This window comes from Aotus nancymaae, unplaced genomic scaffold, assembly GCF_030222135.1.
Source record: "Aotus nancymaae isolate 86718 unplaced genomic scaffold, 86718_ANA_hifiasm-v0.15.2.pri h1tg000076l, whole genome shotgun sequence".
Taxonomy (NCBI): Eukaryota; Metazoa; Chordata; class Mammalia; order Primates; family Aotidae; genus Aotus; species Aotus nancymaae.
In genome coordinates this window covers 17,412,244-17,440,238 of record NW_026988491.1, presented here as the reverse complement: position 1 = coordinate 17,440,238, position 27,995 = coordinate 17,412,244, and the positions used below count along the sequence as shown (strand labels likewise).

Below are 27,995 nucleotides of genomic sequence, written 5' to 3'. Positions count from 1 at the left end.
GCTCCTGCCGGCTCTCACTGCTTCAGAGGAGGCAGATGAGGATGCCTGGCATTCGGCGAGTCCTCAAAGGGGAAGAGGAGCCAGGCATGGTCAAGCAGCAGAAACAGACTCTGGAGTGAGAGACTCAGGATCCAGTTCTGCCTCTACCATCTCCAAGCACTCTCCACTCTCCGCCTCAGCACCCTTGTGAGGAAAATGTGAGAAGAATGCCTTCCTTGGCCAGGTGTGGTGGCTCATGCCTGTAATCCCAGCTACTCAGGAGGCTGAGGCAGAGAACTGATGGAACCCAGGAGGCGGAGGTTGCAGTGACACTGTACTCCAGCAGCCTAGGTGACAGAGCAAGACTCTGTCTCAAAAAAAAAAAAAAAAAAAAAAGAAATATCTGACCCGGGCAGCAGCCCCTCATACAGGTTCCAATCTGCACGCACTCAGCACTCCCCAAGCCAGGCACTCAGTACCCACTGCTCTTTCCCTAGGGGCTCCTGCTGCTCTGCTCAGGATGCCCCCTGCTGGCGAATGCAAGCTCATCCTCCAGCTGCTGCCTCCTGGGTTGCTCCTAGGCCCATCATTGGTCAGCCAGACCCTCCCCTGCACCCCTCGGCCTGGACTCATACATTCATAGGGGCTCTTCCTTTGATGGCAGGAACCCTGACTAATCAGTCTGTGCGTCCCCAGTTCTTGATAAATGTTTGGGGAAGTAGCAAATGGAAGGAAAGACAGTGGAAAGGAAATGAACACCAGTGTAAAAACAGACACCTAAAAAAAGCAGGGCAGGCAGAGCGAGCCGGCAGAAAACAGCTCTCTTTTCCCTAAGGAAGCAACCAGATCAGAGGCTCCTCAGAAGCCCAGAATGTACTACAGGGAGGCCCTGGAGATCACCTGGCCCTGCCCCTTGACTTTAGACATGGGCTGGCTGGCTTGTTCCAGACCCCATCCTACACATGGTGGAGTGGGGCAGCATTCTGGGTCCTGCCTGCTTTGCGGCACTCACTCTACCTCACTGCTCTGGCCCCAAAATACTTCCTAAAGACCAGGCTGGACAGAGCACCTGCCACACTGCCAGGTCTCACGGGTGTGGAGCAGTTCCAACTCTCCATACTGGACTGGGGTCTATAAAGGCGGCTCCCATCAACACCCACCTCCAGGTGTCCTGAAATCACCCTGCAATCTGGAAAGAGGTAGTTGGACACTTCACAAACAGAGTCCTCTATGCCTAAAGACTTGCAGTGTTCCTGGGCTTCCAAACAGGCGAGGTTGAACTTGGACTGAGGCTGGCCGAGGACAGACAGCATCCCACTGGGGACAGCTTCTGAAGCTTCCTGCATGGCCTCAGCTCGGATTTTCACTGCATACAAACCTGTCCAGAGAGAAGCACATTTGGAAAAATGAGGACACAGAATGAAGGCAAAAAGGCCAGGCCTGAAAAACAAAGCCTGGGCTCCACTCACAATTCTATACATCTCTACCGACCACACAAGCATTCATCACCAAAAGCACACTGCTGTACTTGGCATGATACAAACGAACCCAAGGAGCTTCCTGCCGTAAAGCTGGTTTGGTGTAGGACAGCGGTGCTCAGCGGTGTCCAGAGGCGTTTTCTGGTTGTTACGACTAAAAGTACCACTGACGTCTAGTGGGTAGAGGCCAGGGAGGATGTCTGACACACTGCAATGCAGAGGACAGCCTCCTTTTCCCCCACAGAACAAATGACCTGGCCCAATAGCAACACTATTTTAAAAAAAATTGTGCCACTACTGAGAAACTCTGGTGAAAGGTAAAGAGGCACAGAGTGGGAACCATGTTGCCTTAGCCAAGTCACAACCTCCTTGAGGTTCTTTTTTTCTTTTTTTTTTTTTTTTGAGACAGAGTCTCGCTCTGATGCCCAGGCTGGAGTGTGGTGGCGTGCTCTCGGCTCACTGCAACCTCTGTCTCCTGTGTTCAAGCAATTCTCCTGCCTCAGCCTCCCGAGTAGCTGGGATAGGCACCTAGTGGTGAGCTACGACTGCACCAGTGCAGTGCAGCTGGGGTGACAGAGCAAGATATTGTCTCAAAAAAAAACCCCACAAAATTGTAAATATACTATAATCCACACTTTTTTCTTTTTGAGACAGAGTTTGACTCTGTTGCCCGGGCTAGAGTGCAGTGGCGCGATCTTGGCTCACTGCAACCTCTGCTGCCTTAGAGGTTCAAATGATTCTTGTGCCTCAGCCTCCTGAGTAGCTAAGATTACAAGCACCCGCCCGCCACTATGCCTGGGTAATTTTTGTATTTTTAGTAGAGCTGGGGTTTCACCATGTTGGCCAGGCTGGTCTCAAACTCCTGCCTTAGGTGATCTGCCCACCTCGGCCTCCCAAAGTGCTGGGCTGGGATAACAGGCGTGAGCCACCACACCAGGCCTAATTCTGCACGTTATGCACACGTAAGATGATACACGTAATAAAATCGTTTCATAAAATGTGAAAGTATGAAACTTTCTTTAATAATGATATAATGCTTTAAAAAAAAAAGCACTGTGGTGAAATTCACTTAAAATATAATTAACCACTTTAATGTGCAGAATTCAGTGGCATTTGGGGTATTCATAATGTTGTGCAACCGCCAACTCTGTCTAGTTTCAAACATTCCACGTCCACTATGGAAGCACTCTCCACTCCTCCCTCTCCAGTCCCAGTAACCTTGTGTTTCTATACTAGAGTTTTTTGTTTTTTTTTTTTCCCATTTTAGACAGGGTCTTGCTGTGTCACCCATGCTGCAGTGCAGTGGCACAATCACAGCTCATTGCAGCCTCAGACTTGGGCTCAAGTGATCTTCCGACCTCAGCCTCCTGAGTAGCTGGAGTTACAGGTGCATGCCACCAGGCCCAGCTAATTTCTTTTGTATGTGACAGGGTCTCACTCTGCTGCCCAGGCTGGAATGTAGTGGCAGGATCAGAGCTCACTGCAGCCTTGACCTCCTGGGTTCAGGTAATCCTCCCACCTCATCCTCCTAAGTACTTCAACTGGGACTACAGCTGCACACCACCATGCCTGGCTGATTTTTGTATTTTTGGTAGAGATGGAGTTTTTACCATGTTGCCCAGGCTGGTCTCAAACTCCTGGGCTCAAGCATCCATCTGCCTCTGCCTCTGCCTCTCAAAGCGCTGAGATTACAGGTGTGAACCACTGTACCCAACCTGATTTTTGTTTTTTGTGGGGGGGCAGAGATGAGGGTCTCACTATGTGGCCCAAGATGGTGTGGAACTCCTGGCCTCAAGTGATCCTCCTGCCTTGGCCTCCCAAAACACTGGGATTACAGACATGAGCCATGGTTCCTGGGCAGCAAAATTCTTAAGAAGTAAAACTAACATAGCTCCAGATCAAATACTTACTTACTCTTTAATTCAATGAAAATCTACTGAGCACATACTATCCACGGCAGGTGCTGAGGTAGGCGAGTGCACAGGATAGGGGGTGAGAGTCCAGCAAGCAGATTTCATGAGATTACAAAAATAAGGGAAATCCTTAATGAATTCTTCAAGCTTAAAATGGAATCACAGTGAAGTCCTGTCCTCATGAGCCAATGTCATCCCTATCCATGTGTTCCCTTCCCAACACCTGAGCAGGTCCAGTATCATTTTTGGCAGTGTCCCTTACCCGTAAAGTGCCTGAGACCACACCACTGTACAAAACCAAACGCCTTCCTGTGTACCTTCAGAAAATTCCATGGCTCCGGCAAAGACTAGGGCTGCAAATTCTCCCACACTGAATCCAGCAGCAGCAACACAGTTCTCAATCACCTGTGGTGACAGACACAGAATGTGAGGCCTCATTCTCCTGGGGAGCCCAGTTCCAGGGCTCTGCACCTGACTGCTGCCAGGGTGTTCAGCATCTCAGTGAGCCAGGTTCTATGGGCTTGGTGCACCAGCCGGAAGAGGACATGCAGAAGTGACCTTGACTATCACTGAATCCTGCCCTTTATTTAGGAGGAGTTTCCTGGTAAGTTACAGCCCAGTCAGCTCCGCCCATGGTCACACTGACACCAGCCCAGGGCTCTGGATTCCTTTGCCGTGGCCCTACAGCAGGCTCTCGGGCCATATGGTTGTGCAGAAGTTAAGAGCATGACTTTTTTTTTTATTGAGATGGAGTTTTGCTTGTTGCCCAGGCTAGAGCGCAGTGGCGCCATCTCTGCTCACTGCAACCTCCGCCTCCTGGGTTCAAACAATTCTCCTGCCTCAGCATCTGGAGTAGCTGGGATTACAGGCATCCACCACCACGCCTGTCTAATTTTTGTACTTTTAGTAGAGACCGGGTTTCACCATGCTGGCCAGGCTGCTCTCGAACTCCTGACCTCTAGTGATCCACCCACCTTGGCCTCCTGGAGTGCCGGGATTACAGGCGTGAGCCACCTCGCCTGGCCAACAGCATGACTTTTGAGTCAGAGACTAGATTTCTTAGCTCGGGAGTGTTCCCTAATCCCTCTGGACTTTTTATCTCATCTGTGCAATGAGGGAAGAACAGGACCTAAGGGCTGCTGAGAAAATTATGTGAATACAATGTCTATAAAGTGCTTAGCATAGACCTGGCCCAGGGTAAGCAGTGAATGAATATTATTATGACAATTCAAAAGAACCACTTAACTAATTCATTTTATTTTTTTGAGACAGAGTCTCACACTGACACCCAGCCTGGCGTGCAATGGCGTGATAGCTCACTGCAACCTCCACTTTTCTGGTTCAAGCAATTCCCCTGTCTCAGCCTCCCGAGCAGCTGGGATTCCAGGCGCACGCCGCCATGCCCAGCTTTTTTCATTTGTTTGTATTTTTAGTAGAGATGAGTTTCGCCATGTTGGCCAGACTGGTCTCGAACTCCTGCCCTCAGGCAATCCACCCACCTCCCAAAGTGCTGGGATTACAGGTTTGAGCCAAGGTGCCTGGCCAACTAATTCTTTTTAATATCTGAGTCTACATTCCTCAACCATCAAATAACAGTATTAACCTCACAAGGTGGTCGTGGAGGTGAAATAGGGTAAAGGATCTCAAGGGCTAAACATTTACCGTCTTATTAAATATTAATAGCAATCAATCCACCACCTTCGAGTGAAGTGACATTCTCAAGTCATCTCAACGTTCCTTCATTTATGCTGGTGCAGTGACTCATGCCTGTAATCCCAGCACTTTGGGAGGCCGAGGTGGATGAACCTGGGAGATGGAGGCTGCAGTGAGCCCACATCACACCACTGCACTCCAGCCTAGGCAACAAGAGCAAAACTCCATCTCAAAAAAAAAAAAAAAAAAAAAGATGTTAGGCTGGTATGGTGGCTCCCACATGTAATCCCAGCACTTTGGGAGGCTGAGGCAGGCAGATCACTTGAAGTCAGGAGTTTGAGATCAGCCTGGGCAACATGGAGAAATCCTAGCTCCACTAAAAATACAAAATTCGGGCCGGGCACGGTGGCTCATGCCTGTAATCCCAGCACTTTGGGAGGCTGAGGTGGGCGAATCACGAGGTCAAGAGATTGAGACCATCCTGGCCAACATGGTGAAACCCCATCTCTACTAAAAGTACAAAAAATTAGCCGGGCGTGGTGGTGTGTGCCTGTTGTCCCAGCTACTCGGGAGGCTGAGGCAGGAGAATTGCTTGAAACCGGAAAACGGAAGTGGAAGTTGCAGTGAGAAGGGATCACGCCACTGCACTCCAGCCTGGCGACAGAGCGAGACTGTGTCTCAAAAAAAAAAATAAAATATATATATATATATATATATATATATATATATGTATATATATATATATATATATATATATATATATATACGTATATATATATATATATATATATATATATATATATATATGTATATATATAAAATTAGGCCAGGCATGGTGGCTCCTGCCTGTAATCCCAGCACTTTGGGAGGCTGAGGTGGGCGGATCACCTGAGGTCAGGAGTTTGAGACCAGCCTGGGCAACATGGAGAAACCCTAGCTCTACTAAAAATAGAAAATTTGGCCAGGCATGGTGGCTCATGCCTGCAGTCCCAGCACTTTGGGAGGCTGAGGCAGGTGGATCACCTGAGGTCAGGAGTGCAAGAGCAGCCTGATCAACATGGTGAAACCCTGTCTCTACTAAAAATACAAAAATTGCTGGGCGTGGTGGCTCATGCCTATAATCCCAGCACTTTGGGAGGCTGAGGAGGGCGGATCACCTGAGGTCAGGAGTTCAAGACCAGCCTGACCAATATGGTGAAACCCTGTCTTTAAAAATAAATAAATAAAAATAGAGATAGGCCGCCATCATGAACGACACAGTAACTATCCGTACTAGAAAGTTCATGACCAACCAACTACTTTAGAGGAAACAAATGGTCATTGATGTCCTTCACCCTGGGAAGGCAACAGTGCCTAAGACAGAAATTCGGGAAAAACTAGCCAAAATGTACAAGACCACACCGGATGTCATCTTTGTATTTGGATTCAGAACTCATTTTGGTGGTGGCAAGACAACTGGCTTTGGCATGATTTATGATTCCCTGGATTATGCAAAGAAAAATGAACCCAAACATAGACTTGCAAGACATGGCCTGTATGAGAAGAAAAAGACCTCAAGAAAGCAACGAAAGGAACGCAAGAACAGAATGAAGAAAGTCAGGAGGACTGCAAAGGCCAATGTTGGTGCTGGCAAAAAGCCAAAGGAGTAAAGGTGCTGCAATGATGTTATCTATGGCCGCTGCAGACTTTTCACAAGAAGCTTAATAAACTAAAAACTTTCATGAAAAAAAAAATAAATAAATAAAAACAAAAAAAATCAGCCAGGCGTAGTGGCAGGCACCTGTAATCCCAGCTATTTGGGAGGCTGAGGCAAGAGAATCGCTTGAACCCAAGAGGCAGAGGTTGCAGCGAGCCGAGATTGAGCCATTGCACTCCAACCTGGGTGACAGAGTGAGACTGTCTCAAAAAAACACAAAAAAACAAAAAAACAAAATTCGCTGGGCATGGTGGCCCACACCTGTACGCTCAGCTACTCAGGAGGCTGAGGCACTATTATCACTTGGGCCCAGGAGGCAGAGTCTGCAGTGAGCCGAGAAGACTGTGTCACTACACACCAGCCTGGGTGACACAGCAAAACTCCCATCTCAAAAAAAAAAAAAAAGAAAAAAAAATTAATCCTTTAAAAATCATTTATTAATTCATTCAATGATTTAAAATCATTTAAAACCACAAACTGGCCCTCCACTCCCACATCCCCTTTACCTGCTCTGTATTCCTTTCTGCAACACTTACCATCTTTTATAGAGCATCTAATTTACCTAGTTACTGCATTTGGTGCTTATTATCTGTATCCCTAAGATGTAACCTCCCCTAGGGCAGGGATCCTTGTTTTGCTGACGGCGCCTCGAACACTGCCTGGCATAAATGGGAACTCTATAAAACTCAATCGAATGAGTGTGATGTGGGAGCCTCCCGGGCTGGCAGGCGGAAGGCCCCGGCGGGTCCAACCTGGTGGTAAGGGCTCAGGCAGAGCCCACCTTCCCCTCCTGCCACGGGGGCTCGGGCCTCACCGAGGGCTGCAGGTGATGTAGTTTCTCGACCGCGGCCAGTGATGCCACGAAGATCGCGGGCTGGCAGTGCACAGTGCGGTCTAAGTCCTCCTGCGGCCCGTGAAGGCTCAGCTCCAGCAGGTCGTAGCCCAGCACGCGGTGGGCGGCGGCGTAGAGTTCGCGGACGCGCGGGTAGCTGAGCAGACCGCGGCCCATGCCCACCACCTGGCTGCCCTGGCCCGGGAAGAGCAGCACGGAGTACTGGCCCGGCATTCGGCGCTCCGTGGCCGCCGAGGGCGCCTCCTCTTCCGCCCCTGTCGCATCTCGCAGCAGCTCCGCTACACCCTGGGCGCCCGGCGGAGGCACCGGGAAGCTGGAGGCGCCGCGGCAGCAACTGAGGCTCAAGCCCCGGGCCCATGCGGCCCGCACGAACCGGACGCTCATGGTCAGACACTAACCAGCGCACGTTACCGTGGCGACCGAGGCCCGACTGCGCCGGCGCGGCGCGGCGGGGTCCCTGACGTATTTCTTGCCGGGGCACTCGGGGCACCGAGAGCGGAAAGAAAGGTTCCGCAGGGGTGGTTCCACCCCGGCTTGGAGGGCCTTTAGGCTGCGCTCTGGGGACCTGGAGGGACCCTTGTGTTTACTTTAACATCGACAGCCAAGAACGGAGCACGATGCCACACCACAATGGGTCTTCAACATATATTTATGGAATAAATAACGCAACGCAATGTAATATTTACGCTTTCCACCTGGCACAGGAAGAGCACTTGAAACCTCCACTTTTTTTTTTGAGACGGACTCTCACTCTTGTCTCCCAGGCTGGAATGCAGTGGTTGCTCGGCTCACTGCAACCGCTACCTCCGAGGTTCAAGCGATTCTGCTGCCTCAGACTCTCGAGTAGCTGGGATTACAGGCGCCCGCCACCACGCCTAGCTAATTTTTGTATTCTTAGTGGAGATGGGTTTCACCATGTTGGCCAGACTGGTCTTGAACTCTTGACCTCAGGTGTTCCACCTGCCCGCGGCCTCCCAAAGTGCTGGGATTACAGGCGTGAGCCACTGTGCCCGGCCGGAAACGACATTTCTTGCATATGATTCTCTGAACGGCCGGAGTTGGTGTGGCCAATCCAATCATCAGTTGCCAGCTCCCAACTATGCAAGATTACAGCTCTCTTTTATAATGTTTCCTATAAACCACGCAGTGCCTGGCACATAATAAGCATCCAGTAGATCTTTATGCCATTGAACAAAGCCCTGAGTATGTTTCAAATATTAGCTTATGTAATTCCTCACAGCAACGCTGTGATGGATAGTTGCTATTATTATTCCTAGAGTGACAAAGGCTCAGAGATTGAGTGACAGGTGGTTAGGGACAGAATGGGGGTTGGAAATTGGGGTTATCTAATTTTAACCTAAAAGCAACTCAAGAGACACAGGCTTGGGCAGGCGCGGTGGCTCATGGCTGTAGTTCCAGCACTTTGGGAGGCTGAGGCAGACGGATCATTTGAGGTCAGAAGTTTAAGACCAGCCTGGCCAACATGGAGAAACCCTGTCTCTACTAAAAATACAAAAATTAGTTGGATGTGATGGTGGGTGCCTATAGTCCCAGCTACTCGGGAGGCTGAGGCAGGAGAATCACTTGAACTCAGGCAGCAGAGGTTGCAGGAAGCCGAGGTCATGCCACTGCACTCCAGCCTGGGCAACAGAGTGACACTCCGTCTCAAAAAAAAGGTCAGGCATGGTGGTTCACATCTGTAATCTCAGCACTTTGAGGCCGAGGCGGGTGCATCCTGAGGTCAGGAGTTCAAGATCAGCCTAGCCAACGTGGTGAAACCCCATCCCTGCTAAAAAATACAAAAATTTGGCCAGGCGCAGTGGCTCACACCTGTATTCTCAGCACTTTGGGAGGCTGAGGCAGGTGGATCACAAGGTGAGGAGTTCAAGACCAGCCTGGCCAAGATGGTGAAACCCCGTCTCTACTAAAAATACAAAAATTAGCCAGGCGTGGTGGCACACGCCTGCAATCCCAACTACTTGGGAGGCTGAGGGAGAGAATCACTTGAACTCGGGAGGCAGAGGTTTCAGTGAGCCGAGACAGCACCTTTGCACTCTAGCCTGGGCAACAAAGTGAGACTCTGTCTCAAAAAAACAAATACAACAAACAAAAAAAACCCCACAAAAATTAGCTGGGCACAGTGGTGGGCACCTGTGACCAGCTACTAGGGAGGTTGAGGCAGGAGAATTACTTGAACCCAGGAGGTGGAGGTTGCAGTGCTTGAACCCAGGAGGCAGAGGTTTCAGTGAGCCGAGACCACGCCATTGCACTCCAGCCTGGGCAGCAAGAATGAAACTCTGTCTCAAAAAAAAAAAAAAAATATATATATATATATAAAAGGAGGAGACTTTCAGGTTAAGACGCATAGAGAGAGTACTGCCTCTGGAAGCCCATAAATCCACAACAAAGAGACATTTATAGATATAAATCCACAAGGACAGGAAGAACCGGAAAGCGGACCCCCAGCAGCAGAATCTCTGGAAGCTGGAAAGCAGATAGGCTGGTATTACCTGATTGAGCTGATCTCAGACCGCTAAATCTCTCCCAGGACTGGGGAAGGCTGTGAGCCAATCCTTATACATACAACAGAATCCTGAAAAACAAGAACTGGCAGCAGCAGCTGCTGCTTCTAGATCTAAGGGTGAAAGGAGGCTAAAACAAAGAGGATTATTTGGAGGTGCCTTTGAAAAACAGATCTTTAGGTCCCTCCTGCTCCCTAGCCACTAGGTGATGTCCCTTCCCAGCTTTGGGACCCATCTGGGGTTTCACTGGAAAGGGACAAAGGATCTCTGGACTGGGCGTGGTGGCATGTGCCTGTAATCCCAGCTACTCTGGAGGCTGAGGCAGGAGAATCACTTGAACCCAGGAGGCAGAGGTTGCAGTGAGCTGAGATCATGCCATTGCACTCCAGCCTGGGCAACAAGAGTGAAACCCTCTTTAAAAAAAAATATATATATATATATTGGCTGGGCTCAGGGGCTCACGCCTGTAATCCCAGCACTTTGGGAGGCTGAGGCAGGTGGATCACAAGGTCAGGTGTTCAAGACCAGCCCGGCCAAATTGTTGAAAACCCATCTTTACTAAAAATACAAAATATTAGCTGGGCATGGTGGCATGTGCCTGTAATCCCAGCTACTTGGGAGGCTGAGGCAGAGAATCGCTTGAACTCAGGAGGCAGAGGCTGTAGTGAGCTGAGATTGTGCCACTGCAGTCCAGCCTGGTGACAAAGTGAGACCCCGTCTCAAAAAAAAAAAAAAAAAGAAAGAAAATTATTGGCCACAGTGGCTCATACCTGTAATCCCAGGGATTTGGGAGGCCGACACAGGAGGAACACTTGAGACCAGGAGGTCAAGAGCAGCCTGGGCAACATAGTCAGACTGTTTCCTTTTTTCTTCACCAAAAGCAGATGCTTGAAGGACCATGTTTCTACAAAAGGAAAAAAATATATAGCTGGGTATTGTGGCTCGTGCCTGTAGTTCCATTTACGTGGGAGGCTATGTCGAGAGAATTGCTTGAGCCATGACTGAATTACTGCACTCCAGCCTGGGTGACAGAGGGAGAACTTGTCTAAAAAAAAAAAAAAAAAAAAAAGTCGCCAAGAAAAGGAAGCTACATACATGGATGTAGCTAGAGGCCCTTATCCTAAGCAAATTAATGCAGAAACAAAAAATCAAACGCCACATGTTCTCACTTATAAGTGAGAGCTAAACATCGATAGGCATGGACATAAAGATGAGAACAATGGGTCGGGCGTGGTGGCTCACGCCCGTAATCCCAGCTACTTGGAAGGCTGAGGCAGGAGAATTGCTTGAACCCAGGAGGTGGAGGTTGCGGTGAGCCCAGATGGAGCCACTGCACTCCAGCTTGGGCAACAAGAGCAAAACTACATCTCAAAAAAAAAAAAAAAAAAAAAAAAGATGAGAACAATGGACACTGGGAACTACCAGAGGTGGGAGGGAGGGAGTAAGGCAAGGGCTGAAAAACTGCCATTACTGCTATGCTCACTCTCTGGGTGACAGAATCAATTGTGTCCCAAACCTCAGCATCACACAGTATACCCATGTAACAAACCTGCACATGTACCCCCTGAATCTAAAATAAAAGGTGATAATGGAAAAAAAAAAAAAAAGACAGCCAGGCACAGTGACTCACACCTGTAATCCCAGCACTTTGGGAGGCTAAGGTGGGCAGATCACTTGAGGTCAGGAGTTCAAGACCAGCCTGACCAACATGGAGAAACCCTGTCTCTACTAAAATTACAAAAATTAGCCAGGCGTGGTGGTGGGTGCCTGTAATCCCAGCTATTCAGGAGGCTGAGGCAGGAGAATTGCTTGAACCTGGGAGGCAGAGGTTGTAGTGAGCTGAGATCACGCCACTGCACTCCAGCCTGGGCAACAGAGCAAGATTCCTTCTCAAAAAAAAAAAAAAAATGGCTGTACACGGTGGTTTACACCTGTAATCCCAGCACTTTGAGAGGCCCAGGTGAGAAGATCATGAGGTCAGGAGTTCAAGACCAGCCTGGCCAAGATGGTGGAACCGTCTCTATTAAAAATACAAAAATTAGCCAGATGTGGTGGCACACACCTGTAGTCCCAGCTACTTGGGAGGCTGAGGCAGAAGAATCGTTTGAACTGGGGAGGCAGAGGTTGTAGTGAGCCGAGGTCGCACTACTGCACACTCCAGCCTGGGTGACAGACTGAGACTCCATCTCAAAAAAAAAAAAAAGAGAGAAAAAGAAAAGAAAAGTAAAGGAAGTTAGAAAACCAGCCCTAGAGGCCCTCCATTCTGAGTAATAGGAGTTCCAGAAAGAGAAGTGATTGTTGCATAACACAAATTTGGAAAGAAAGAGAAGTGAGAAAATAGAGGGAAGGAAATCAAAGAAATAATCCAACTTCTGAAAAGTAAAGAATGAGCTTTCAGAGAGAAAGGGTCTTCTTTTTTTTTTTTTTTTTTTGAGATGGAGCTTCACTCTTGTTGCCCAGGCTGGAGTGCAATGGCACCACAATCTTGGCTCAGTGCAACCTCTGCCTCCAAGGTTCAACCGATTCTCTTGCCTCAGCCTCCCGAGTAGCTGGGATTATAGGCATGCGCCACCACACCCGTCTAATTTTGTATTTTTAGTAGAGACGAGGTTTCTCCGTGTTGGTCAGGCTGTTTTTGAACTCCTGACCTTAAGTGATCCGACCGCCTCGGCCTCCCAGTGTTGGGATTACAGGCGTGAGCCACCACGCCCAGCCAGAAAGGGCCTCTTGAGCGCTGGCGCTCTGGAGGAAGTCAGGCTCACATAATCAGCTGGGTGTGTTGGCGCTCACCCGTAATCCCAGCTACTCGGGAGGCTGAGGCAGAAGAATTGCTCGAGCCTGGGAGGCAAAGGTTGCAGTCAGTCAGGATCATACCACTGCACTCCCACCTGGGTTACAGAGTGAGACTCTGTCTCAAGAAAGAGAAATTAGGCCCACATAGAGGAATATCAGTGTGAAATTTCAGAACTCTGGTGCCCAAAATCTTAAAAATCTTCCAGGAAGAACAAAACTGATTACATATAAAGGATACACAGTGTGGCCGAAGCAGGAGGATTGCTTGAGCCCAGGAGTTGAAACAGGTCTGAGCAACACAGCGCCACCCCGTGTCTACAAAAAAAATAAAATATAAGTATAAACACAGGCCGGGCACGGTGGCTCACACCTGTAATCCCAGCACTTTGGGAGGCTGAGGCGGGTGAATCACGAGGTTAAGAGTTCAAGATCAAGGCCGGGCGCGGTGGCTCACGCCTGTAATCCCAGCACTTTGGGAGGCCGAGGCGGGTGGATCACGAGGTCAAGAGATCGAGACCATCCTGGTCAACATGGTGAAACCGCGTCTCTACGAGAAATACAAAAAATTAGCTGGACATGGTGGCGTGTGCCTGTAATCCCAGCTACTCAGGAGGCTGAGGCAGGAGAATTGCCTGAACCCAGGAGGCGGAGGTTGCGGTGAGCCGAGATCGCGCCATTGCACTCCAGCCTGGGTAACAAGAGCGAAACTCCGTCTCAAAAAAAAAAAAAAAAGAGTTCAAGATCAGCCTGACCAACGTGGTGAAACCCCATCTTTATTTAAAAAAATACAAAAATTAGCCAGGCATGGTAGTGCACGCCTGTAATCCCAGCTATTCAGGAGGCTGAGGCAGGAGAATTGCTTAAACCCGGCAGGCAGAGGTTGCAGTGAGCAGACATTGCACCACTGCATTCCAGTCTGGGTGACAGAGCAAGACTCCATCTCAAAAAAAAAAAAAAAATTAGGCCATGGTTGCACATGCCTATAGTCCCAGCTACTAGGGGACTGAGGTAGGAGAATTGCTTGAACTCAGGCTGCAGTGAGCCGTGATTGTGTCACTATACTACAACCTGGGAGACAGAATGAAATCCTGTCTCAAAAAAAAAAAAAAAAAAAAAAAAAAGCCTGGACATGGTGGCTCATGCCTGTAATCCCAGCACTTCAGGAGGCCAAGACGGGCAGATCATCTGAGGTCAGGAGTTCAAGACCAGCTTGGCCAACATGGTGAAACCCTGTCTCTACTAAAAGTACAAAAGTTAGCCAGGAGTGGTGGCGCATGCCTGTAGTCCCAGCTACTTGGGAGGCTGAGGCAGGAGAACTGCTTGAACCTGGGAGGCAGAGGTTGCAGTGAGCTGAGATCAAGCCACTGCACTCCAGCCTGGGTGACAGTGCAAGACTCCATCTCAAAAATTTAAAAAAAGAAAAAAAAAGGCCAGGCGTGGTGGCTCACGCCTGTAATCCAAGCACTTTGGAGGCCAAGGCGAGCGGATCACCTGAGGTCGGGAGTTCAAGACCAGCCTGACCAACATGGTGAAACCCCGTCTTTAAAAAAAAAAAAGAAAAGAAAAAAAAGGGACAGAGGTAGGACTGGGAACAGTCAGCTTGACTTCAGCTTGGCGGGGCCTCTAGTGTCAGGCTAAATCTTTGATTGGATTTCAAGGCCATGGGAGCCACAGCGTGTCCTGAGCAGAGGAGAGGTGTGGAGCAGCAGGAAGGGACAAGACGGGAACTGGGGGCCAGCTGGAGGCCAGCTGGGGACCAACTAGGGGCTGTGGGTGCTGCCCAGGGAAAAGACAAAGCCCCAGGCTCAGATGGGGTCCATAGGGATGGAGAAATAATGGAGAGGCTGCCAGTACAGCAGGACAGGGCGCCTTTACCCGGATCCAGGCCTGCAGCATGAATCCCTGTGGTGGGGGGGTACCTCCCTCTGACCTGCAGTGTTCTCATCTGTGAATGGGGAGTGAACTTCATCGGGGCAGAGGCCTTGTGTGTTTCTTTCAGCTCCTCCCTTTGGCCTTGGAATGCAGCTGGTATTTGGGGACAGAAAACCCTGCCCCCCAGGGTTCCCCCATGGGCCTGGAGTCCTGTGGGCAGGAGGAGCAAGGCTGGGAGGAAGCCACTTGGCCTGCTCCCCAGGGGGCTTCTAGGGAAGGAGAGTTTGCTGCTCCAGCCACACCTGTGGCAGCTCCTTACTGGAAGCCAGGAGGGCTGGCTGCTTTCACCTCCCAGGGGGAGGCGTGGCCAGGCCCTCCTTTGGGAGCAGCAGGTGCAGTGTGTAGGGCCATAATCATAATCATCTAGGGCACATGAAATGTTTTCATTTCTTTTAAATCAGAGGAAATTAAACATATGGGAAAAGGCATAAGAAAATTTTTAAATGTTATGAAATTTAATAAAAAACGAGAAGCACACACACACAAAAAAAGGAATTTTTGTTTTCTGAGACAGAGTCTCGCTCTTGTTGCCCTGGAGTGCAGTGGCATGATCTCAGTCCTCTGCAACCACTGCCTCCCGGATTCAAGTGATTCTCCTGCCTTAGTCTCCCTAGTAGCTGGGATTACAGGTGCCCACCACCATGCCTGGCTGATTTTTGTATTTTTTTAAAATTCAGTCTCCGTAGAGACTGTTGAAAATTGCCAATGCCGACTATATTTCAAGTCATCAAGGCGGGGTGTTGGGAAAAGTTTACAATTAGCAATAATTGCGCCTTGGATAAACCTCATTGGCTACAATACTGCCACTGCGCAAAGCTGATTTTTGTATTTTTAGTAGAGACGGAGTTTCACCAATTTGACCAGGCTGGTCTCGAACTCCTGACCTCAGGTGATCCACCCACCTCAGCCTCCCAAAGTGCTGGTATTGCAGGCGTGAGCCACTGCACCCTGCTAAAAAGGAATTTTAAAAAAGAAAAAAAAAAAAACAGAAAACAAAAAAAAAGAAAGATAAAAAGAAACCCAGAAGAAAAAGATTAATAGAACTGAGCCTGGGTTATCCTTGTCTTTAGGCCAACACATTGAAAAATAGAATATATATGTTTGTTTTTTAATGGAGGAAGAGGCCCACAAAGGCAAAAACGCCAGGTCCTGGGAAAGCCATACTGCAGCCTGGTGTTCACCAAGGAGGCTCCTGGCCTCTGGGGAGAAGTAGCCTCATTTCTCCCTGGCCCCTGCATGATCAGTTTGGGCCAATGTGGCTGGTGCAGGCTGAGGGGTGCTGCCAGGGCGAGTTGGCCAGAGCGGGCAGGGACAGCCTTGAGCTGCAGCAAGACAGCCACAGTGCTAAGGGTCTGCGACTGGAAATGCCCTGCATGGGAGCAGACCTGGGCAGTCGGAGGCTACCTCTGGGCTGTGATGATGGCAGCCTCCCCTCACTGAGCACCGAGCATCTGAGGGGTGTCCTGCCTTCATCACCGCGTTGCAGCCTCATCAGTGCCTCGACTTTGTGCCCATTTTACAGATGAGGAGATGGAGGCCCAGAGAGCCAGCCAGAAAGTGGCCGGGCCAGGACTAAGACTGCAGCGCGCTGCCTCCCGTGTCCTGGGTCAACAGCTCTAGGAACTGGGGTGCTCCGGAAATGGGGCCAGGGCTGCTGGGCAGGAGAACGCTCAGGGTCTTGCCCTCAGGAGAGTTAATTGCTCACTCGGAGATAGGTCTTGTTGCCGCATCTTAGAGATGGGAAAAGTGAGGCTAGAAGAGATGAGAAGCAACCTGCTGGCGGACACACAGCAACGTTTTAGGTGCTGACTCTGGCCCGGGCGGCGGTCCCCGGTCACCGTGGGGACGAGAAGGAGCCGAGAGACTCGCTCGCGGCCCGGGGGAGGCAGAAGCGCGTCCCGCGGGAGAAGTGGCTTTCAGTGAGCTCCCGGTCCCGCGGGGAAGCAAGTGTTCTCAGGGCCCCGCTGACAGGCGGGGCGGGGCGGGGCGGAGGCCTGGCGGCGAAGCGGGGCCTGATGGGCAGTGGCTGTGAGGGGCGGAGCCTTGAGGCTCTGGAAGGCGGGGCCTGGCGGCTGGGGGCGGGGCCTGACGGCTGGGGGGCGTTCCTGGCGGCTGTGAGGGGCGGGGCCTGGAGGCTGGGGGGCGGGCCTGGCGGATGGTAGGGGGGAGGGCCTGGTGGCGGGGAGGGCCTGGTGGCGGGGAGGGCCTGGTGGCGGGGAGGGGCGGGGAGGGCCTGGTGGCGGGGAGGGGCGGGGCGGGGCGGGGCGGGCCCCGGGACAGCGGCCTGGCTAACTTCTGCCCGGCAGTGCCCTTCCCGGAGCGTGCCCTCGCCGCCGGTGAGTGAGGACGGGACCCAGAGTGGGCAGCGGGAAGTGGGGCCCGCACGGGTGCGTCTCCGACAGCGCCGCGGGACACAGGGAAACTGAGGCCGGAGCCGTGGACCGGATACCCGAAGGGGGGGCCCGGGGCAGCACTTGGGACTCGGTTACCGGGTCAGGGGCGGGAGCGGCGGGCAGCCGAGTCCGGGCCGCAGCCGGGGTTCCCGCGCCGGCGGCCTCCAGTCCGGGGCTCGGGAGGGGAAACTTGGACAACCCCGCCCCGTCCCGCTCCTGGCAGCGCGGCTTCTCCTGCAGGAAGCGCGGTCCCAGGACTGGCAGATGCTCCCTTTCCCGCCCATTCCGCACATAGGCAATGCCACGCGGAGCTCCCTTGAGGGTCTCAGAATGTCTGGGAGACCTCGGGCTCCTGATTCCCCGAGACATCCCGTTTCATAGAGGAGGAGAATAGCTCAGATCGGGGAAGTTTTTGTTTGCCCACGGCCGGTTAGATGCCCCCTGTCCCTGGATTCCCAGTGCGGGGCCGAGGTGCGCTGCAGCTTGGACTGAGCTTCCTGTGAGCCGAGCAGCCTCTAGGACCTGTCTGTTCCCCTTGGCCCTTGCAAAGAAACGGGAGCCCAGGTGGGAGAAGCGGGCACTTCCTGATGTGAACACGCTGCTCGTGGGGGCAGCTTCCAGAGGCCATGGCCTGGCGTGGGCTTGGAGCCCCTCTGGCCAACCTGCCATGGCCTGGCCATACCCGATACCAGCCATGTGCCCTGGGCTGGATGGCAGGAGAGACAGGACTTGAGGCTGTCCCAGCATGAGCTCAGGCAGGGCGAGGACATCAAGGGTGGTGGTGTACAGGAAGCAACCGCTCAGCTCGCCTGGCACACAGCAGGCCCTGCCCCTAAAGGCCTGCTGCCAGAACACGGGCGAGGCCTGGCGTTTGTGGAGTCAATGGGGCCTGGGACAGGGCAGCGTGAGGCAGGTTTCCACTGGCGGTGAAAGGGGCCGTGTAACAAGGGCAGGAGAGCCAGTCTCAGCCCAGCAGGGGCAGGCGGCCCCTGAGTCTCCACCTGACTGCTGGCAGCCCCACGGGGAGGCTCTTCGGGAATCCTGGGCCCCCAGGGGAGTGCTGGAAACTGGGGGAAACTGAGGTTTACCAAGGAAGTCATTGTCTAGAGTTACGAAGCTGGCATGGTGGAGCCACGGCCTGGACCAGTGCAGTCTGATCCCAGCCTGCCTCCTCCACCGTGCCCCGAAGGCCACTTTCTTTCCTGGGAGTGTGTGTGTTTGTGTGTGTGTGTGTGTGTCCTGTCATGTATACACACCTGTGCCTGGCATGAGGCACCATGTCTGGCTGGATTTACCAGAAACTATTGACAGTGGGTTCTCCAGGTGGGGTGAGGGGCTTGGGCTGACAGGGAGAGAGCCTACTTTTCACTTTAGCTTTTTCATTATTTCATTTTTGAATCTCTGTTTTGTTTTGTTTCGTTTCATTTCATTTCTTTTCTTTTTTTTTTTTTTTTGAGACAGGGTCTCACTCTGGTACGCAGGCTGGAGTGCAGCAATGCAATCATAGCTCACTGCAGTCCCCTGCAGAACCCCTGGGCTCAAGTGATCCTCCACCTTGGCCTCCCAAAGCGCTGGGATTACAGGCATGAGCCACCATTCCTGGCTTATCTACGTTTTCTTTACTTTCAATTGGGCAAACAATGCCTGGATGTGCGCTCTTTGTTTAAAATAGTAGGCTTTTTAATTTTTTAACCATTAGACTACTAAGGAAGTCATTCTTCATTTCTTCTTTATTTTTATTTATATATATTTTTGAGACAGTGTCTCGCTCCATCGCCCAGGCTGGAGTGCAGTGGTGCCATCTGGGCTCACTGCAACCTCCGCCTCCTGAGTTGAAGTGATTCTCCTGCCTCAGCCCGGCTAATTTTTGTCTTTTTAGTAGAGATGGGGTTTCACCCTGTTGGCCAGGCTGGTTCTTTATTTTTTACTAAAAAAAAACCTTAACCCCTGAACCTTGAAGGAAAGGGAAGCAGTCTTTCTTAACAAAACCAATTCCCCCTGGATGCCCCACCCTCATTCCACCCTCTCCCAGGCCACCCGATGGCCGGGTTGGCTGTGAAGTTTTCCAGACCTGTGGGCTGTTGCACTGGTTACTTTTGTAATGAAAAATTCGCACAAAGGTTATGATGAGGACGGTTAGCCATGAGTCATTGAAAAAAAGCCTGAAAACACGTCCCTGGGACAGTGGTGGCTTCGCTGGAAAGACAGGGCTCAGGGGAGCTGGGTGTAGCTAGGGCAGGGGGATCAAAGAAGGGGCACATTCCTTGTTCTGTTTCTGGGTTGCCTTCTTTTTATTTTTGAGATTGGAGTCTCATTCTGTCGCCCAGGCTGGAGTGCAGTGGTGCAATCTCGGCTCACTGCAGCCTCCGCCTCCTGGGTTCAAGCGATTCTTCTGCCTCAGCCTCCTGAGTCGCTGGGATTACAGGTGTGTGCCACCACACTGGGCTAATTTTTGTATTTTTAGTAGAGATGGAGTTTCACCATGTTGGCCAGCCTGGTCTCAAACTCCTGACCTGAAGTGATCCACCTGCCTCAGCCACCCAAAGTGCTGGGATTACAGGCGGGAGCCACCGTGCCCGGTCTTCTGGGTCACCTTCTATAGGGAGGTCTCTGAGAACAGAAAGACACCTTGAAACCCACTGGCTCGACTACCACCTCACAGATGGGGACACGGAGGCCCTGGAGATGAGATCCCTTGGGGCAGTGATGGGTCTGGTCCAAAGCCCCAGTACAACCACGGGAAAACCTGGAGGGGACCGTTCTCCACAATGAGTGCCCCCCCAAGCACGCTCCAAAAGCACCAAGGTCACGACAGGCGAGGAACTATGAGGAAAACGTTGGCGCCTGCGGGAGAGGAAGGTGAAGAACCACCAAGCTCCACGTGGGATCCTGGGTGGGATCCCGGGGCAGGCAGAGCTCACCAGTGGGAACCTGGTGGATTTCAGGAAAGGTCCCTAGGCCGTGTCCTGCCAATGCTCACTTCCTGGTTTGGACAACCGCACTCTTAGGGGAGGCTGGGTGAAGGGCATGTGGGGACTGTGTACTACTTTTGTCACTTTTCTCCAAATCTAAAATTAGTTAAGTCCAGGCGCAGAGGCTCCCACCTGTAATTCCAGCCCTTTGGGAGGCCTTGATGGGAGGATCTCGAGCCCAGGAGTGAAAAACCAGCCTGGACAACAGAGCGAGACCCCGTCTGTACTGTGTCGTAGCAAGGGGTTCTGGATGTCCACGTGTCTCATGCTGGTGGCATTATCCTTGCTCACCTGGACAGGGACACGTGTGAGAGTGAGAATGGGCCATCAGTTTGGGGCAAGTGGGCCTCAACTGGGCACGTCCTGGGAAAAGGCACGTACGGGCACCCTGGCTCGGCACGTTTCCAGTGAAGGCTGAACGTGGCTCCTTATGGTTCCCACACAATGTCACTCAGCTGTGGACTCACGCAGACTCCAGCAGAGCAGTGGTTATGTCTCGGTTGCCCAGATGAGCAGCAGGCTGAGCCGGCCCGGGCTTGCCTGAGAGGATGTAGTGGGAGGCTGAGCTGGGAGGTGCTCCCAGCGCTGCAGTCCAGAGCTCCACACCCACTTAGCGCTGGTGCAGGGCCAGTGCTCAGCGGTACCTCCCACCGCGGGGAAGGAGGCCTTTCCTGTGTGTGGTGACATCAGACCCCACCCCCACCTCATGAGCACATGTGCCCTGGAAGCTGGAGGGCAGGGCAGGAGGGAGAGGGAGGGAGAAAACAGGAACATTTCTTGCCCGGACCTAGGTCACATGCTCAGCCCCCAAGAATGTCTATCCTTACTGCTCATCTGTACAGTGACCTTGGGGGATGGGGTAACTGCCCATTCAACAGGTGGGAAAACTGAGGTCCAAGGAAGGGAGTGAGTCACAGTAAGTGGCAGCACCGGAATCTGCTGGATGCCTGACACTTTGATTGTTCCTTTAAAATAGGTCGGGCGCAGTGGCTAACGCCTGTCATCCCAGCACTTTGGGAGGCTGAGGAGGGTGGATCACTTGAGGTGAGGAGTTTGAGACCAGCCTGGCCAACATGGTGAAACCCCGTCTCTACTAAAAATACAAAAATTAGCTGGGTGTGGTTGCACGTGTCTGTAGTCCCAGCTGCTCGGGAGGCTGAGATGGGAGAATCAATTGAACCTGGGAGGCGGAGGTTACAGTGAGCTGAGATGGCACCATTGCACTCCAGCCTGGGCAACAGAGCAAGACTACATCTCAAAAAAAAAAAAAAATGCATACCTATGTTATCCATTTTTTGCCCAAATTGGGGTCATTCTGTAGTCAATGTTATATTCTGCTTTCTTCATGTTATGTTGAGAACAACTTTCTCATCACTAAAAAGCCTTCAAAAGCTCGTTTTGTGGGGCAGCCAGTCTTTAACAGTCCCCAGCTGCTGGGCGCTGAGGTTGCTTCTGTGCTCACACAGCTCCATGGATCCCAGGCCAGCAGCTGCCCCTTCTCCCTGGGGCTGGCTTTGCCCTTTGCCCTTTTTGCCGCTGCTGCCCGACTTGCCCCAGCACAGTCTCTGCTGACCCCCACCTCCCCTCAGCTCGGCTGCCTCCGTGTCCTCTGGACTGCTTGTCTCTTGCGCTCCTCTGGGGTGAAAGTGCTTACTGTCCTTCCCGTGGCATCTCCTCCTGGTCAGGGTGACCCTTTCTGAGGTCCAGGCTCCCTCAGCCCCAGTCTGTGACCTCGCAGGGCCTCCCCGACCCTGTGCCGCCTGGGTCCTGGCCCTCGCCCCAACAGGCCTTGCTGCAAGTTGGCTGAGCTGAATCGGGTTGTGTGGCTTCTTGTCTCAGACGAGCAGACAACACCTGATTCTCCACCTAGAATCAGAGTGAGTGGGAGCTTAGCCCTTAGTTTTTGATGAGGTCAGGGTGGGAGCCGCGTTGCCGCCAGGGCAGTGCACTGTGGCCCCAGGCGGGCTGCTCTGTCTCTGGTGCATGGGGAAGGGGCAATGGTTTTAGTGGGGTCCCCTCCTTGCTGTTGTGCACTGAGCTGTGCTCAAGGTAGGTAAGCATTGATATCCTCCCTACCGAGGGGGAAACGGAGGCCCCAAGTTGGTGTGATTTGCCTGAGGTCACAGTGAGGCAGTGAGGAAAGGGATTTGAGTCAAACTCTGATACCAGTCACCGAATGAATGAGTGAATGAATGAATGATGAACCTGAAGTGCTGGAATGTAAACCACTGGCTTGGCAGGGCCCCCAGGGCTGAGACTTGGCCCAGGGAGGTAGGCTGGGAAGGCTTCTTGGCAGAGGGGACCCAAACTGGCCTTGAAGGAGGCAGCAGAGAGGAGGGGTCATGCCAGGAGACCCAAGGTTGAGGTAGGGTGGGCACAGGTGAGGCCAGGCAGCTGGGGCAGGGAGCAGGGCTGGAAATTCGTTCACTCAGCCACGCCTGCCCTGCCCATCTCTGTGCCTCCTGATCAGCTGACTGTTTGGTTGATCTGTGGGTGACAGGCCTTTTGGGGATGCTGGAGGAGACACAGGCCTGACCCTGTGGCCTCAGGAATGTCCTCACCCAGCCCTGTCTTCTCTTTCAGAGCTCCCTGGAACAGCAGCTGCAACAGCCATGGCCCCTCCCTGGGTGCCTGCCGTGGGCTTCACACTGGCACCCAGCCTAGGGTGCTTCGTGGGCTCCCACTTTGTCCATGGCGAGGGTCTCCGCTGGTATGGCACTCTGCAGACGCCCTCGTGGCACCCGCCCCACTGGATGCTGGGCCCTGTCTGGGGCACGCTTTACTCGGCCATGGGGTAGGTGGGCATGGGTGCCAGCCTGGGGATGAGCCTGGCCCTTTGCAAAGAGAGGCTTGCCCAGGACAGAGGGTCTCCTCCAGGCAGGCCCCAGGCCACAGCATGGTTTCCCCAGCCACATTTGGCAAGCCAGGGTGGGGAAGCTGCAGGCCGGCAGATTGCACAACTGAACTTTCTCCTCCTGGGCCCCTGGGAGGGGCAGGTCGGATGCTCACCCCACCCGGGCATCCCTGCCGTGGTCATAGCTCCAGGCGGAGGCCCGTAGTGTGTAAAGGTTGGGCATGGGCAGTGGCATGGAGCTTTCCAAGATTAACAACGGCAGCGACAGCCCCTGGAACAGCTCCTTTGTTGAACTCCTGCCCAGAGCCCGGCTCATCTCATTCCTATTCAATGCCGCCATGATAAGGGGCCTCCCAAGGACACAGGGCTTGCAAGTGTGGACTTCCCACAGCCCGCTTCAGGCTCAGTCTGGCCTGAGGCCCTGGGACTAGACCAGGGGAATTCCAACAGGGAAGGATGTGCTGGGAGGGGTAGGGCGCCCCTTGGTGGCTGTAGCTGAGAACTGCATCCAGGAGGCGTGGTCAGCTTCCCACCCTCCTTCTGGAATGTTCCCTGCATTCTGGTTCTGTGCCAGCCCAGTGCAGGGTGGGGAGGCAGGTGCCAGGCACTCCAGGGGGTGGATAGAAGAAGCCAGGCCAGGTGCCCGGCTCTGATGGGAATAAGGCCCTGGAATCTGGGTGTCACCTGGGCCCTACCCCTCCCGGCCCAGGCCCTGCCCAGACTGGCTCCCCACACCCACTTGGCCTTTCTACTCCACCAGCCTCTCTTCGGGGGAACTTTTGGGGGCTCCCTGTGGCTCTGGATAAGGTAAACCCCTCCTTAGTGGGTGAGCACCTGGGCTCTGGCCCTGGCTGTCCTGACTTTATTCACTGAGGACCTGCCAAGAGATCTCAGTCACCTCACCGCCCCGTGCCTCAGTTTCCTGTGTAAAGGGGGTGCTGACACTGCTTGCCTTATGGCATTGTCATGAGGATGAAATGAGTGAACGCTTGGGAAGCGGTAGGGCTGGCTCCTGTGAGTGCTGGAGGGCATCGGCTGCTATTCCTGGCATTATCATTGCCCTGTGTTAATACCTCCTGTGACCAGGACTCCCCCACACCCCTGGACCTTACTCTGCAGTCACGAAGACTGACTCAGCATCTCACATCTGCCTCAAAGCCTTTGCATGTCTGGTTTTCTCCCTTAGAAAACTCCTATTCATCCTCTAAGGCCCAGCCCAAATGTCCCAACTTCCATGCAGTGCCCTGGCTAGGTTAAGAGCCTCCCCTCTACCTGCTCACACCATGTGCTTCCCCTTCACAGCAGTGACAGTGATAAAAATGACAGGTATTTATTGAGTGTCCTGTATGCCGGGTACCCCACGAAGCACTGCCAATGTGCTAACTACAATCCCTAGAGCAACCCTATGAAAAACGAAGGGCCAGAGAGGTCAAGCAACTTCCCTGAGATCACACAGCAGTCAGTGTCAGGTCACGCCGGAGCCATCACTGTGCCACTTAAAGGTGGGCAAGGCTCCTGGTTTTTTTCCTAATGGTGCTCTGAACTGCGGCCTCTGTTTCAGGTATGGCTCCTACCTGGTATGGAAAGAGCTGGGCGGCTTCACAGAGGAGGCAGTGGTTCCCCTGGGCCTCTACACCGGGCAGCTGGCCCTGAACTGGGCGTGGCCCCCCATCTTCTTTGGTGCCCGACAAATGGGCTGGGTAAGTGTGGCCACGGCATGTGTCCCTGATCCCCGGATCTGACACTTGGACGACGTGCGGCATCACACATGACACAGGGTCAGTGTCTCTTGGCAGGGCCGGGGAGGCGAGAGCCATGTCCTGGAGCCTCCCTTCCACTGACTCTCCTCTAGTGAGGGACGCTATGAAGGCAGAAGGGGTTGCAGGCGTGGGTTTAGGGGCCACTGTGTAGGAAAACCCACGTGATGCCTGGTACTGTGTAGGTGACCCTCAGAGGCAGCAGGCTGGAAACTGGCTCCTCTATATGACAGCTCTTTGTTTTTTTGAGACAGAGTCTCCACTCTGTCACCCAGGCTGGAGTGCAGTGGCATGATCTTGGCTCACTGGAACCTCCGCCTCCCAGGTTCAAGCCATTCTCCTGTCTCAGCCTCCTGAGTAGCTGGGACTACAGGTAGACGCCACCATGCGTGGTTAATTTTTGCAGCCTGGCCTTGAACTCCTGACCTCAGGTGATCCACCCACTTTGGTCTCCCAAAGTGCTGGGATTACAAGTGTGAGCCACCTCGTCCGGCCAACTCTTTCTTTTTTTAAGTTTTAAACTTCTTTAAGAGATGAGGACTCACTATGTTGCCCAGGGCAGACTCGACCTCCTGGGCTCAAGCGATACTCCTGTCTTCACCTCTTGAGTAGCTGGGACTCCAGGCCATGCCACTGTGTCTGGCAGCCTCTTTTTTTTTGAGACAGAATCTTATTTTGTTACCCAGGCTGGAGAACAGTGGCATGATCTCGGCTCACTGAAACCTCCGCCTCCCAGGTTCAGGTGATTCTCCTGCCTCAGCCTCATGAGTAGCTGGGATTACAGGCGTGCACCACCACACCCAGCTAATTGTATTTTTAGTAGAGACCAGGTCTCACCATGCTGGCCAGCCCGGTCATGAACTCCTGACTTCAGATGATTCGCCCGCCTCAGGCTCCCAAAGTGCTGGGATTACAGGCTCACGCCACCATGCCTGGCTTTGTATTTTAATAGAGACGGTGTTTCACTATGTTGGTCAGGCTGGTCTTGAACTCCTGAACTCGTGATCTGCCCACATCGGCCTCCCAAAGTGCTAGGATTACAAGCGTGTGCCACTGCGCCCGGCCTTGGCAACCCCTTTTTAAAGAGAGATCTGCTGAGTCCGTGGTGTGGAGTTAACCACAGGACGTGTGGCCCCACTGTCACCTCTTAGGGACAGTACTTGATGGTTTACAGCGAGTATTTATTTTTGAGGCAGGGTCTCTCACTCTGTCACCAAGGCTGGAGTGCAGTGGTGTGATCCCAGCTCACTGCAGCCTCAACCTCCTGGGCTCAAGCAATCTTCCCGCCTCAGCCTCCCAAGTAGCTGGGACTATAGGTGTGCACCATGGTGCTGGACTAATTTTTAAACTTTTTGTAGAGACAGGGGTCTCAGTTTGTTGTCCAGGCTAGTCTTGAACTCCTGGCCTCAAAGGATCCTCCTGCCTCAGCCTCCCAGAGTGCTGGGATTACAGGCGTGAGCCACGGCGCCCGGCCAGTAGCAAGTTTTTGTTCGGGCCCTGTAGTAGTAACGCTGGGAGGTCGGGGCTGCCCTCAGCGAAGGCTCTGAGCTCAGAGAGGGGAAGGAACGTGCAAGGCCTCCTAAGCCACCAGCGCACCCTTGAAGGAGCCGAGTTCACTTCAGGCATGTCATGTGCACTCCACACATGGCCTGAGTCAGGTGGGATGAGTGTTCCCATTTTACAGATGAGGAAACTGAGGCTGAGACGAGAAAGGGGCTTGGCCGGGTCTCTCAAGGGTGGAGTGGGGGTGAATGAGGCTCCTGACTCCCTAATCCAGCGGGGGTTGGCTGTGGGACACGCACTTGGGTGGATGTAGTGCCTCACGCCTCCCTGTCCTTCCTCCCCCAATCTCTGCAGGCCCTGGTAGACCTCCTGCTGGTTAGTGGCGCGGCCGCAGCCACCACCGTGTCCTGGTACCGGGTGAGCCCACTGGCTGCCCGCCTGCTCTACCCCTACCTGGCCTGGCTGGCCTTTGCGACTACACTCAACTACTGCATATGGCGGGACAACCGCGGCCGGCGTGGGGGCCGGCGGCTGCCAGAGTGAGTGTCCAGCCCGCCAGGGACTGCAGCAGCACCAGCAGACCCCATCAGAGGTGGTGGCCATCACGCTCTCACCACCACTGGGCCTGGTACTCTGTCCCGGTCTGAGCCCACGGGGTCAGCAGCAGCTTCAGAGGTGGCCCGGCCTCAGCCCTCACCCGGGAGCAGCATCCTGCGCTTTCTGCACGCTCAGAGCATGTTCTCAGAACATGGAATTTTATAAGCCAAATAAAGTTTTAACCTCCTCTACCATGGCCTTTTTGCTTGGGTGGGACCCTGGCCATGGGGAAGAGGAGCTGCTGGGGCTGTGCTGGAGTTCATCTCAGAGGGACCTGCCTGTGCTGCCTTCTCCAGACAGGGCTGGATCCAGGGGGCGCTGCCCCACGCTTCCCCGGACGCTCCTGGAGCCCTGCAGAAGATGAACGGAGCAGTCTTGGGTGCCATCCTGGAGCCCACACGGGCTCAGACCCAGCTGGGGCTGTGGGCGTCGGTGGAGGGAGGGGTCCTGTCTGCTTCCCATGGCTTCCGGGATGCTCAGCCCGGGCCCTTGAATGGCCAGGTCCATAACCAGCGTCCGATGCCTGGTCCTGCCCAGTACGTGGCCCTCGGCTAGTTTTGTCCAGGACAGAGCTCGGGGTGCTGACTGCCCCATCCTCCAGGTACCCAGGCTTATGCCAGCCTCGCTGCACCAGGGGCAGCCCCAGGGGCAGCCCCACAGGCACCCAGTTGGCTCAAGGGGGTGTCAGAGGCAGGAAAGATTAGGTCCCAATTCAAGCAGTCAGGGCCTCCTTGCTGGCCCAGAGCGGCCAGGATTGGGTGGGTCACCGCCAGTCTCTCCCTCACCCCGGCTTCCAACTGGGCGACCCATGGCCTCTCCAGGCAGCTGTTTGGGGTAAATGAGTCCCACACGCAGCACTCCTGTCCTGCTACTGGCACCACACCTGCGCAGCACTCAGCTGTGTGGGTGACTAGTACTGTCTGGATGACCTGTTTGGGAGCCTGAGGCTCCCTCCCCTCCACCAGGCCTGACCTGCTGGGCTTTTTCTTTGTTTTTGGTGGCTAAGTTCATTCAAATTGGCAAAATGTCCATAGACAGCTGTCATCACCCAGCAGCCCGAGGCTGCTCCTTTCTCCCCCTGCTCTTATGTCCTCCCCTGA

General features: G+C 53.2%; 2 protein-coding genes, 1 non-coding gene and 1 pseudogene across 7 annotated transcripts in view; 2 read left to right on the top strand and 2 right to left on the bottom strand.

The window, feature by feature from the left end:
• The window catches only part of LOC135271270 (malonyl-CoA-acyl carrier protein transacylase, mitochondrial), a 29,510-nt gene extending 21,554 nt beyond the window's left edge, over positions 1-7,956 (bottom strand). For all 4 annotated transcript variants that reach the window (XR_010339392.1, XR_010339393.1, XR_010339394.1 and 1 more), the window contains exons 1-3: positions 7,534-7,956; positions 3,688-3,775; positions 1,140-1,357 (exon numbers count right to left, since the gene is read on the bottom strand). Coding sequence is in view for 1 of the 4 variants with exons in the window: in XM_064368157.1 (XP_064224227.1) it covers positions 1,140-1,357; positions 3,688-3,775; positions 7,534-7,956 (729 nt within the window). In the remaining 3 variants the exon portion in view is untranslated. The remainder of the gene's footprint in view (positions 1-1,139; positions 1,358-3,687; positions 3,776-7,533) is intronic.
• Positions 6,271-6,703, top strand: LOC110567847 (small ribosomal subunit protein eS24-like; annotated as a pseudogene).
• Positions 7,957-15,496: 7,540 nt separating the features above from the next.
• LOC135271345 (U4 spliceosomal RNA) lies at positions 15,497-15,637 on the bottom strand. The gene has a single exon (XR_010339448.1). It is a non-coding gene; the product is annotated as a U4 spliceosomal RNA (small nuclear RNA).
• Positions 15,638-17,096: 1,459 nt separating this feature from the next.
• TSPO (translocator protein) lies at positions 17,097-27,086 on the top strand. Of its 2 annotated transcripts, XM_064368349.1 has the most exons (5): positions 17,122-17,155; positions 21,161-21,228; positions 22,768-22,978; positions 24,600-24,738; positions 26,653-27,086. In XM_064368349.1, the coding sequence occupies exons 3-5, from the start codon at positions 22,797-22,799 to the stop codon at positions 26,839-26,841; spliced, it is 510 nt and encodes a 169-aa protein (XP_064224419.1). In that variant the 5' UTR covers positions 17,122-17,155; positions 21,161-21,228; positions 22,768-22,796; the 3' UTR covers positions 26,842-27,086. The 2 variants fall into 2 exon arrangements, with proteins under 2 accessions (XP_021524386.1, XP_064224419.1); XM_021668711.2 differs by lacking the exon at positions 21,161-21,228 and having other exon boundaries at positions 17,097-17,155.
• The last annotated feature ends 909 nt before the right edge of the window (positions 27,087-27,995 follow it).

What these genes read in the sequence shown, in the direction of transcription:
- TSPO (XM_021668711.2), top strand. Translation starts at nt 22,797, where the DNA reads ATGGCCCCTCCCTGGGTGCCTGCCGTGGGCTTCACACTGGCACCCAGC. An exon ending in ACGCTTTACTCGGCCATGGG is followed by an intron (nt 22,979 to 24,599) that starts GTAGGTGGGCAT and finishes CCTCTGTTTCAG; the next exon opens with GTATGGCTCCTACCTGGTAT. An exon ending in GTGCCCGACAAATGGGCTGG is followed by an intron (nt 24,739 to 26,652) that starts GTAAGTGTGGCC and finishes CAATCTCTGCAG; the next exon opens with GCCCTGGTAGACCTCCTGCT.